Here is a 13,393-nt window from a genome sequence, read left to right on the forward strand (position 1 = left end):
CACAATGAAATAAGTTATTAGTCATACTGATTTTGTTAACACCAACTGAAGATAATGCAAAATATTTTAAAAAAATGTTATTACATTTTCTTTCATCATGCTAAGGATATGCTTTGAAGTAGAAGGTGGTATAACTTAGTTTTCAACTGATATATAAAAATTATTTATCCATTCTTATACAATAATTTAGAAAAGACATTCAACATGCTCACTCTATTGTCTTTATTTAATTAATTCTGAAGCCTAGATGTGTAAGGTTTACAGATCAAGGATATCACTCCAATAATAACTATTAGAAAGATTAAAAAAAAAATCTCTTCAGCATGAGATTTGGAAGACTTGATATTTTGATGTTGCCATTTGATACAAAACAAATTACAAATTTCAATATTTTTTCAGTAGCAATTCTTAATTAAAACAATGGTCTAAGTAACAAGTTGACAAAATCATCCTACTTAATATTTTTATTGCTACTTTTCTTTTCTTTTTCTTTTTTATTAATATACACAGGGATGCAGCTGCCTTTTTTTCTCTGTTACAGTAACAGACAAACAATTAGGGGCATGTGTGTGTATTTATATATATGATTGTGGGAAAACATTGTACATATAGTTACAGAAAAATAATGAAAAGATACATGACACTATTTTTTTGCATATTATGCAATATATAATTCATCTTTTTTTTTTTTTTTTTTTTTGAACCATCCATGGCTATTCAGAACTAATGCTCAAAATCTTAATTATAAAATTTAAGTTATTTACATGGTTAGAAACTAAGAGAAAATATAATGACTATCATACTACAGTTATTCATAAATGTTTGAATTTACTTAAAAATTAAATAGAATACAAAAGTATGCAATTTTACATACAGTAAATATGGACATAGTAATGGAATGTATAATTAAAATTCTGTAAACTAAAGAAAGCTCAGTAAACTAAACAAGAATTTTAATTATTTTAATGTCAATCTATAACTACACATCTGAATTAATATTTATATTTTCACAGTAGAATTGCACTTATTATTCAAAACTTTGTACACTTAGTAGGCTTGCTTCTGTTAACATTTTTAGCTACCAGGTTTGAGCATAAAATCAGGTATGATGAACAGTCAGCAAGTCTTGATTTACATAAATTATACAATTTTTTTTTTTTTAAAAAAAAAGGACATAACTTATTCCTCTGTACAAATTAAAAAAAAAAAATTTGATCATAGCAATAAAGAAAAATGCATAAATGAAACAGCAGTTGCATAAAAAAAAGAAACCCAATGTATACATTCTAATAACAGAGGAAAAGGTTAAAATATATGCAAGTACATATAAAAATACAAATTAGGCAGTGAAATGCAAAACTCTAAAAATTATCTCATCTAGAAGGTGATAAAAAAATAACATTATAAAGTTTCCATTTATTAACTAAAAATTTGTTTTGTTCATTGATATTAAATATGCTCTTAATCCCTACTACTGATGAAAATGTTGAACAAGACAATGATACATGCAGTTTTGTATCCTCTTGAAGTAGCTCTATCAATTTTATATAAAATACAGCATTAATTTTCTAAGCATAAACCCCCTTCATACAATGCCATTATAAATGCTTACAAATTATAATGAAAGCAATTATAATGCAAGTTAATTTTAGAACTGCAATGACCATCCATTAAGAGATTTTTTTGAATATTGCTAACTATAATCTACAAATGATAACTATTTTTTTGATAAAGGGTAGGAAGAAAATATTAAAAAATATGCAGTTTCATGTTTTCAATAAATGAACTTAAAAAATGGTTTACATGTCTCCTTCAGATGCATGCTATAATAATTGCATGACTGATTAATTTATCAATATAAATAATTTTCATTCAATCTAGCTGAGCAAACCTTTTGTATGTATTGCATAAAATAAAGTTTCTGAACAATATTCAATATTGATTTTTACCAAATACTGATCAAAATAAAATAAACTTCATACTTTTTTTTTACTTTAAAAAAAGTTAAAAGAAAATAAATCTGAATGTTAACCTTTTCACTGCTAAGTTCAAGTTATCTCATGCAGTTTAAAAATGGTGTTCTCACTGAGCTTGAATATTCTTGAGTGTGCATTTGCATTAAAAAATTGCTGCTGAAACAAACGACTTTTAAACATATTTGTATTTTGTTGGCAAAGTGTGACATCTATTATGAATATCATTTAATTCAGTTCAACTCAAGCACATTTGTCTATATTTACTATCAGGAGGAAAATATTTGTACTGGTGCACATAGAGAAATATCCTGGCTGATGTGTCACACAGTCCATGCCCTCCCAAGGATAGTAAAAGAAATATTGGGAAGTCTGCATGCTAACCACAAGTCATGAAAACTGCATGAAATCATCAGGAAAGAAAGAGACAATTAGACTTCAATCAAAAATAAAAACCTAATGTGTAACAGACTGCAATAACAATATATGGGAGCAGATGACAGATCAAATATGATGAGTAGTTCTACTAAATGCTTGTCTTGATGCAGTAGAGAAAGTTATTTTTTTCCAACTCTTGCACATAACAGTTCTAAATTCTCAGACACTACAAAGTAAAACATAATACTTGCAGTTGAGTGGGTAGCATATCCACTTTCCAGCCAAAAGGCAGCAGGTTCGAATTCTGCCGTGGGCATGGATGTTTGTGATTGTCTGTGAAAATACTAGTGGTGGTGGGCAGTAGATGGCATTGAGTGGTGGAGATGGAGAGTTGTAGAGTAGGTGCCCTCCCTTAATGAGTCTTTGGACTCCTTGGAGGTGTCACATAATAATAATATTTTCAAGTGACTCTCATAAGAGAAATTTCAAAACTGCCATACACCAAAAGCAACCACTAAAATGGGATGTTCATCACTTGGTGACCAACCCATTAGACTGAAAGGAAGATACTTCCCAATGTTAGTTTTCTATCTGCAAAAATAGAAAAATCCCACTAAGTATTGCCATGTGTGTTCAAACATCTCACTTAAAGAGAAGAAAAGGAGAGCGAGCGAGCTGATATACGTGTATCTCAGTTTCAAAAAATATTGTAAAATGGCTACATTTTGAAAAGATGATGGAGGCGATATGATTAACCTCGATTTTGGGTTTAAATCGAGGTTTGGTTAACCTCGATTTGAAAACAAACAGCCTTTATATGTTCTTTTTTTAATTTACATTATAAAAGAAATTTTGAAAATAAGTCAGCAAGGAGAGTTTTGGCTGGCTTCTATTTTCTCAGCAGTGAAAAGGTTAAAAGCAAATACTTCAACTTACATGTAATTCTGGCTTTCAAGAGTCACTTTTTTCTTTTCTTTTTAGTATTTGACTTCACATATATTTATAAATACAAATATATTGATCCAGATTATGCATAGTTTAAGACTATTTTCAACACCAGTAAAACAGTTACAAAGTTGTTTTTAATTTCTTATACATGCCTGAAAAACAAAGCTGTGAAAAGCACCTTTGTAAAATTTATTTCATTAAAAAATACCAATAGGCAAATAGAATTAATAAAATCTTGTCTTGCAGAAAAAAGCTTATTTGAAGCTTATGACTACAGAGCCTTTGGTCAGCTGGCTAATTAAATGCTTCTGTTTTGCTCTGCATCAATAAAAACGTATACCCCATGAAAACATATATAAATATATATATCTTGGTCTTTGACTCCTGTGTGTCATTAATCCACAAAAATTCATGTTACACTGGGATAACAAAATACTAGCTACTAAACACAGTATATTACATCTATTAATATTAGGTATTATTATTATATTTACTGGTCCTCTATACTGGGAGATTGGTTTTAATATGGCTGAGCAAAATGTACTTTGAGAAATTCCTTCTATGTCTGCCATACGCTAACTACAAGTGCACAAATACATCATTTAAACTTAACAGATTATCATATATATTAAACAGTACTTCACAACATCTGTTAACAAGTGCTGATGAGGTATCCTGATTACTTAATTAACCACTGATATGTTTTAAATATGTAAAATACCAAAAATTAAATCTTAAATATTTATAGATCAGGTCTGATGCACAGAGAGGAAGTGCAAAAAATATATATAGTGGTTTTAGTATAAAAGAACATTTTGTTCATACTAGCTAAAGAACATTATAGAAGTATGAGCCAAGGACTAGTAGGGCTGTAGGTAACAATTACAAACCCAGGATTAGAAAGAGGAGTGGAGAAAAATATTCATTTACAAACATAAAATATAAAAATTAACAATAAACAACAGTACATTTTTTATCATTAATATCAAGAAGACTATAATTCCTTTTATATCATGAACACAATATATTCACACATGAATTGCCCCTTTCATACTCACTTATCTCATCATTTCAAGAATGCAGGTGGAATAACCAGCAAATCCTTAAATAAATGCCTTCATACTGAAATTAGTAGCAGATTATCAAAACTGCATATATAATCACTTGTACCAAAATAAAGTAATATAATATGTAGCTATATCTGCTGTGCCTTTTTTTTTTTTTTTGCCAGAGATGATATGTCAGTCATAATTCCAACAAAACAGTAACAAACAGAATACTGAATTTCACATATTAACATTAGCTCATGCATAAAATTAAGAACGTTCATATAATAGAAGACAAAACATTCCACACAGTGGAATGTTTATATTTGTAAGCTTTATGATGTTTCAAATAGTAACTTCCACAAAATTTAAATGTGTGCACATCTCTTCATATCCACATAGCAGTAAGTAGAGTAGAAGTACACACAAATCTTTGTAGTAGGTGGGCAGGATGAAGGGTATAACTTGCATTGAGCACTAAGTATATATGGGTGGGATCAGCAGCTAACCTCAAATTACTTTTCATGCTGTTTATAAGAAGTGCATCATTGAGATTATCCATGAAATTTTATCCAGTGTTATGCGATCTAAAAGCAAATCCAGTCATTTCACAGTTCACAACACATATGTAAATATATATATATATATATTTTTATATATAATCTGCGGAAATTGCTGCGTGGCCTTTAGCAATGACTACCACTATTGAAAAAATAGTGCAAAGGATTTCATTTCCTGCATTACATACATGTGCACCGACCAAGGTATGCACACATTTCTACATATATTACTTACAAATTTCTCCCTTATTTCAGAATCCCATTATTTCCTGAACAGTTTGAGATTCAAAAACTTCTCACTCTCTCATGCACACACACACACTCTTGCTAGCAAAAATATTTATCATTATAGAGAAACATACTCCTTCCTTCTCAATTAAATGACTGCAGGCTGCACCTATTCAAAAATCACTATACATGGAAACACGATGCAGCTAGGAGGTATTATTGGCACACCAGAACATTAACAAACCTGACACTTCTACAAATTCTGCTCTGAATCTTGCCAGTTTTTTGATTTATTATCAATGCAGCCTGCCCGCATTGATAATCTAATTACCAATAACCTCCACATAGTTAGCTGGATAGAGACCAACACGTCCATCTTTGCGTCCTTTACACCATCCTTGCTCATCTTCATCTTCAAGCTTCTCAAACATATCACCTTTGAAAATTTTAAAAGAAAACTATTTACTAAATAATTTTACTCCAAAAAAATTATTATAAAATATAAAGTTTAATTTTTTTTTTAACTTCCACCCACTAAAGATTGTAAACCTATAGTGCATTAGTACTGTAGGTGGGTTTATTTATTTATATTATTAACATTGTGGTGTTAAAGGAAATTAACAATGTAGACTAACTACAAATATTTAATTATTACTTCCTATATTTTGCTGAAGTTAAATCGACATCTTCAGGGATTAAACACATGCACCAAGCAAACTTCCGTAACAAACATGGAACAGGAGATAATTACAGGAAGACCTAAAGTCCTATAATTATGCCACCTATTGGGTGTTCTTGATTTTGTGTTGACTGTCTGCAAATGAGGGTTTTTTTTTTTCATATGACAGGCAGTCTGATAGAACCATATTTGTTTAGGTTGGGATAGTTGGTAAGGGCTACAGCAGATTTGAGGAAAAGCCTATTTTTTTCTCAAATCTGTGGAAATTGATCCTGTGCCTGGTATCCAGGGCATGTTCTACTAATCCTGAGTGACCGTAATGATGGAATCAGATGTAATCCTGATGCTCTGATATACAGATGTTGGCTGTCCTATCTGTTTGTCCATAATATAAACCATTACAGCTGCAGGGTACACTCTGGCCTGGCACACACTGGGTAAATCCAGAGGTTGTAGCTGGTCTTTTGGGGGAGTGGAAACGGGTTGCTAGCTTTGCATATAGTTTATAAGTGGTTACAAGATTGTACTTTTTAAAGATCTTGGTCATCTTTTCTGGGACACCATGAATATAGGTGATAGTGAGGAATTTATTGTAATCTATGTTTGGAAGGGATTGTGTGGGTACATGGTGTTAAAATTCTTTTTATTTGGTGGGAGATGTAGTCATTGGCTCAAAAGGCATTTTTTATGTGGATGAGTTCTGTGTTGAGGGTAATGTTATCTGAGAAAGTTAATTTTGCCTGGTGGACTAAGGTTTCTATAGTCCCAAATTGTTGGAGGAGGTGGGGGGGGGGGGTTATGTGACTGTTAATGGATATATTTACCTGTGTGTGTGTGAAGGTTTTCTGTAGACTGTGAAGGTCAGACCCATTTGATTGTCTTCTAATTAGGGTGTCTAGGAATTGCAGACTGTTCTTACTTTCTATATCTGTTGTGAATTGGATCCTTGGATGTTCAAATGGGATAGGAAAGTGTGTAAGGTGTCCTGGCATACGGCCAAATTGTGAACATATTGTCTGCATAGCATAGCCAAGTAGTAGGTTAAAGTGTGGGGAGGGGGGAGGATTTAGGGCATTCTTTTCAAACGTCTTAATGAAAACGTTAGCCAAGGTGGGGAAAATGGGAAGCCCATGGTTATATCCTTGATTTGTTAGTAGAATTTTCCTTGCCAAACAAAAAGTCCGAGTTCACAGTGAACTGAAACAGGGCTGAGATATCAGGAGGAAATTCTGTTTGAATAAGTGCCAAGGTGTCCTTATGTGGGACATTTGTGAATAAGGAGACATTGAAACTGACCATTAAGTGTTGTGGAGTGTCAGGTCTTGTATACGGAACTTGAAATGGGCCGAGTTTTTGATAAGTGATGAAATATTGCCAGTAGTACAAGAAAGCACTTTAGCTATATGTTTAGCTAGTTTGTAGGTGAGTGAGTCTATACCATCTGCAATTGGGCACAGAGATACATCCTCCTTATGGATTTTTGGAAGTTCATAAATACATGGTGGTGGGGGGGTCTGGAATCACAGGGTTTATTTTCTTGGTTACATTTGCTGGCCAGGAAGTAATAACATTATTAGCAGTCTATGGATGGTTGTAATTTGTGTGTGGGAGGGTCATAATTTAGTAGGCGGTAGGTGGATCGATCTTTAAGAAGGGTGGTCATTTTCCCATTATAATCTGTATAGTTTAAAATGTAGACAAGGGCAATGACAGTAGCATTGCCCTTGTCTACATTCAGGATTATTATATTTTTATTATTTCTTAGATGTAGAAGGGCTTTATGTTCTTTGTTGGGAAGGTTGCATCTATGATAGCATGTTGTTGGTCTCACTGGCAGGAAGGTTTTACATTCCACACTCGATCATCATCATCAAATTCCTGCCATGTACCCTCAAGGGGGGGGTGTATAGGATATGATAGTACTACACGAAAAATTTACATCATTACTAACTTCCTATTTACAATTTTCCTCTAAACCAGTCTGTTACTTGTCAAGACTCCAACATTATCAGATCTTATATTTCTATCGTCTAAGGCACTTTGTACCGTATCAATCCACCTATATCTTGGTCTTCCTCTGGGTCGTTTTCCTGCCAACTTGGCAGAGAACACTTGTTTTGCTAATCTTTCCTATCCCATTCTATTTAAGTGACCATACCACCTGAGATTAGCTCTGCTAGCGCATTCCTAGATGCTGACAATGTCAAGTTCTTTCCTAATATCCTCGTTCTGTTCATGCCTCTAATCTTTCTCAGGACTCTCATATCTACGGTCTCTAGTCTTTGGTCAAGTGTTTTACTTCTGACCCAGCTCTCAGATCCATAAGTTAAAACTGGTTTGAACACTGTCTTATATACAGCTAATTTAGTGTTCCGATTAATTTCTCTCTTATTCCATATGAATATGAATCCATAAGATTTCAAGTCAATTATTCAATTGACTTGAAATCTTTGCTTGATGTGTGTCTGGACGTGATGGCAAAGTTTTGGCCTGCAACTTGAGTATGTTGATGGCTTCTGCTTCGAGGATAGTGGAATGCAAAGCACATCTCCTTGCAGACATGTATAATGGTATGCATTATGGAAAGGGTCATTACCCAGACCGGTTTCTACCTTTATTGAGGGCTCATCAGTGGGAGCCAGAACCCAGAGGTGATACTAAGGTTGAAGTAAGGCACACTTCAGCTTTGTTACTGAAGTGTACCTTTGTCCATGTGTTTAATACTAGTGTATTTATCCCTGAAGATGCCAATTTAACTTTGGTGAAATGTACGAAGTAATAATTAAATATTTTTAGTTATTATCTAGTCTACATTGTTAATTTCCTTTAACCACATGATGCTGGAGAATCAATGTATAAACACCAGGATTATTTTATTTATTTTTTACATAATCTGAAAACCCTGTTACAGAGATCAAACATGGAACTTTTCCAGCCACTTCAGTCCTCCAATAAGCAGAGTAGCAGTCTAACACTAGGTGATGGAATTCATTTCCCACCTAACAACCATCCCCCCCCCTCACCCTCACAGTTTCTTTTCGTAACTTCCAGGGATGGCCCCTTGTCATCACTCCTTCCTGCTGTTCAACTAAGTGAAAGAACTCTGTAGTGTCAACCCTGTAACCACCTCTCAACAGTTTAAAAGTCTCAATCATATCACCTCTCCTTCTTCTATCCACTAAACTCTGCAGTCCACATTCCCTCAGCCAATCCTCTTAACTAACATGGTACAGTCCTGAAATCATCTTTGTTATCCACCTTTGTACCCTTTCCAGCAGTTAATTTATCCCCTTCAAATCCTGGGGACCAAATCTGAGAACAATAGTCTAAGTGTGGTCTGATCAGAGACTTATACAATGGAATGATAACCCTTTTATCTCTGCAGGTCAGTGTCCTCCTCATTATTGCAGCAATCCTCTGTGTTATCTTCACCACATTTACAATATGTTCCCTAAATTTAAGGTTTCTATCAATCATCAACCCAGATCTCTTATCTCCCCTACTTCCTCCAGTATAACTCCTCCCATAGAGTATGCAGCATCCCATCGATGTTTCTCAAACCTCAAAACCTTACATTTTGCTGCATTAAACCGATACCCCCATTCATTTGCCCATCTATCTAGCTTATTCAAATCCTCTTGCAGGGCTACCACATCTGCACTATTACTAATAATCCTTCCCAGCTTCGCATCATCTGCAAAACAACTGAATATCCCCTTGCAATCCACTGACAATGTCATTGATATAAAGGTTAAACAATATAGGTCGAAGTACTGAGCCCTGTGGGACCCCACTTGTAACCTTCTGTCTCCTTGAAACTGTCCCACCATACACAACTCTCTGATACCTATCGGACAGCCAATCCTGAATCCAGTTGACCAATCTGACATCCAGACCCATGTGCTGCAACTTAAATATCAGCTTATCATGTGGCACCCTGGCTTAGGTTATTTATAATAATGCTTCACTGCATAAACAACCAAGAGAGGAAAAAAATTTTAAAAATTAAATATATTTTTTCCTCTCTTAGTGTTGTTTATAGCATAAAGAATTATTAGAGATCCTTGTCTTAAAATGAAAATCTAATTCTGACAACCTGTTTCGCCTAAATCCAGCTTATTCTCTAAATTTTTCTCTTCCAGAATGTTTCTTAGCTTCTTAAGTATGCTTGCATAAACCTTACTTAGAGCACTCAGAGTGGAAATTCTTCTGTAATTCTTCCATTCAGTTTTCTTTCATTTTAAGTTGGGTAGTAAGAGAGTTATACTCCAATTATCCCAAATTTAACCTTCTAACTATGCTTTCTGAATTAATGTAGTGCAGCAACCATAAAACTTCTGTACCTCCATATCTGAGCACTTCGGTTCAAACATTATCTACTCCAGCTATATGTTCACATTTTAGGTTTTTGATGGCTTTTCTACTTCAAGTATTGTATTCCTCTTAAATGTTTTCTGCTACCATTCTCTCACTTCTTGTTTCATTAGCAGTCTTTCAAAGTAATTACTCCAAACTTCTAATATATCTTTATCTTCATATTCTGTAAACTTATTTTTACAGTAGTATTTTGATTTGTAATTTATCGGTATATGAGGTTGTAGGAGATACAAGCAGCTCTTTCCCATTACTGATTTTGTTTGCAATATGATTGTTCATTTTTATTGAATTTCCAAGGGACGTAGGTTACTGTTTTTTGTATTATGTTGCTTCCCAAAAAGACAATCAGTATGGAAAAAAAAAAAAAAAAAAAAAAAAAAAAAAAAAAACCACTAATTTTTATGGATTATGAGAAATTAAACATTATCAAATGGATATATGAGGGTGGTCTGAAAAGTTCTCGGCCTAACAATGAAAAAACAAACATAATTTCAAAATTATTTTTATTTTTCAACAATTATTCCAGCAATGCTCCAGTGCCATTATCCTATCCCTGTAGTGGTTCTCAGTAAGATCTGCAAAATTCCTCTCTACAGCTGCAATCACCTCTTGTAATTGCAGCTGTAGTGCAGCTGACCAGTGAGAAAGAGTTTTAGTTTTTGGAAGAAATAGAAATCAGAGGGAGCCAAATCTGGGAAATAGGATAGATGTTCCAACAATTCATAGTGCAGATCCCTTAATTTTCCCATTGCCAAGAAACCTTTGTGGGCAGGTGCATTTTCCTGATGAAAGATGATTTTTTTTCTTTGCAAACCGGGTCTTTTCTCATGAATTTTTTCGTCTAGTCTGGTTAAAAGATCAAAATAATATTCCCCGGTTATTATTTTACCTTTTTCAAGATAATTAATAAACAAAATGCCTTTAGCATCCCAAAACACCGATGCCATGACCTCTCCTGCTGATGGAACTGACTTTGTCTTCTTTGGCACTGAACAACCGGCTTATGCCCACTGTTTTGACTGCTGTTTGGATTCTGGTATGTAATGGTGAATCCAAGTCTCATCCACAGTAATAAATCGATGCACAAAATCAGTTTTATTCTTGTTAAAATGCTCCAAGCACTGTTCGGAGATTTTCATGAGACTACGTTTTTGATCTGCTGTGAGCAAGCATGGCACCCATCTTGCGCAAAGCTTTTTCATTTGCAATTCTTCATGCAAAATATATCCTACACGTTCTTCTGAAATGACTATAGTCTCAGCAATTTCATGCACTTTAACTCGCCGGTCATCCAATACCATATCGTGCACTTGATTAATGATATCTGGTGTTGTTACGTTCTTCATGTGTGGCTCATTTCTTGTGTTGGACGTCCTTAATGTGACTCATCTTCAAGGGTGGTACGGCCACGTTTAAACTCGGCAGCCCATTTCTTAATTGTCAAAAATGAAGGAGAAGAGTGCCCATAAACTTTTATGAACTTCAAATGAATTTCTTTTGCAAACCTTTTACAAAGAATTTTATAACCGCACAATACTCAATTTGATCTATTTCAAGGGACACAGACAACACTTTTGCTTCAGATAGTTGTATAAAACAAACTACTTGATAGAATGACTTGCAATTTCACATTGATTCTTATGACAGACGTACCAACTTATAAAAAAAAAAAAAAAATCATGCTGATAGTGTTGCCATCTCTGGTCGAGGCTGAGAACTTTTCATATCACTGTCAAATGGAGAAACTATAGAACAAGTAAAACAATTCAACTATTTAAGCACAATTTTTAGTGAAAATGGCAAATAAATATGAAAATAGACAGAATAAACAAAGCTGGTATGGTGAAGAATCAAATGATTAATTTATATGGAATAAGAGAGAAATTAATCAAATACTACACTAACTCATATTCAAACCAATTTTGGCTTATGTATATGAGAACTTGATCAGAGTTAAAACAGTTCATCGAAAACTAGAAATCACAGATATGAGAGAGAAAATTAGAGGAGTGCAGAGATGATCAATGGAAGAAGATATTAGAAAGGAACCTTGACAATGATAGCATCCAGGTATGTGTGAGCAGAGCTAATCTCAAAATGATATGGTCACTTAAACAGAATGGGGAGGGAAAATTAGCAAACAAGTATTTGATGCCCATATACGAGAGGATGGCTGGTCAACCATTAGTACCGTATATGGGTAGTGGGATGGAAAGGAGAAACTTGTTGACATTCAATTTAAAAGCCTGTATATTGTATTCTTTGGGAAATACATCAGGGGGAAGACTGTTCCACAGTACAGCAGTAGCAGTGATGAAAGAGGAGGAAAAGAAACTTGTTCTGTGGGTTTCAAGGTGTACTGTGAAGGGATGTTGGGAGGTAGCTGTACGCGTTCCAAAATTGTTGGTGGATTGATAAATTAGTGCCTTAGAAGACCGAAATATAAGTTTTGACAATATTGGAGTCCTGACAGGTAATAATAGAATTTGGAATAAAATTGCCAGAAAGTCAGTAATAATGTAAACTTTTCATGTAGTACCATCAAAGTATCCTGTAAACTCTTCGAGGGTACATATCAGGAATTGGATGATGAAATAAGATTACATTTATTTAATAGTCACAGCCTTTCAGCAGAAATATGGAATACAACATTAAAAGAGGAATATCTCTAATCCTAATCCAACAAATCAGAGAAAGGATAATATGCAATATAAGCAAATTAGAGCATATCTTTAATTTGTGTATGTACATTTGTTACATATATGCAGATCAGAAAGATGCCTGAAATAAATAGTGTAACAAGAACAACACATTAAAAAAATTGGCAAGAAACAAAGGATGGACAGTTAATAAATGGTATTCTTGAGAAGTCAAAAAGAAAACCAGGAATTCCCCTTCCCTACATATAGAAAAATTCAGTTGTCAAATATCACCTGCAGAAGAAGTGGAAAAGATTAGTCTAGAATAGGGCAAGCTAGAATCTTTATGACCCCACAGAGAATCCATAGCTGAAATTACAAGTCCATTAAGGTAATATGTGGAAAAATAGTCTCTAATAAATAATTTTGTGTATTAATGGTTGAATAATTTAATAATACACCTAGTTATTTTGTTTCGGGAACACAGAAAGCTGACTAGGAAAGTTTTTAATCTTACACTAATATAACAAATTAGTTTTAATTATGAAAATTAGTCATATTAAGT

General features: G+C 33.8%; 1 protein-coding gene across 3 annotated transcripts in view; it reads right to left on the reverse strand.

The window, feature by feature from the left end:
• Positions 1-205: 205 nt before the first annotated feature.
• The window catches only part of Synd (protein kinase C and casein kinase substrate in neurons protein Synd), a 323,165-nt gene continuing 309,977 nt past the window's right edge, over positions 206-13,393 (reverse strand). For all 3 annotated transcript variants that reach the window (XM_090394452.1, XM_090394450.1, XM_090394451.1), the window contains one exon: positions 206-5,569. In XM_090394452.1, the coding sequence (XP_090250578.1) occupies positions 5,457-5,569 (113 nt within the window). In that variant the 3' untranslated portion in view covers positions 206-5,456. The remainder of the gene's footprint in view (positions 5,570-13,393) is intronic.

The sequence above is a fragment of the Typopeltis vanoorti genome, chromosome 6 (genome assembly GCF_054136105.1).
Source record: "Typopeltis vanoorti isolate ZY-2024b chromosome 6, IOZ_Tvanoo_1.0, whole genome shotgun sequence".
In the NCBI taxonomy this organism is placed as follows: domain Eukaryota; kingdom Metazoa; phylum Arthropoda; class Arachnida; order Uropygi; family Thelyphonidae; genus Typopeltis; species Typopeltis vanoorti.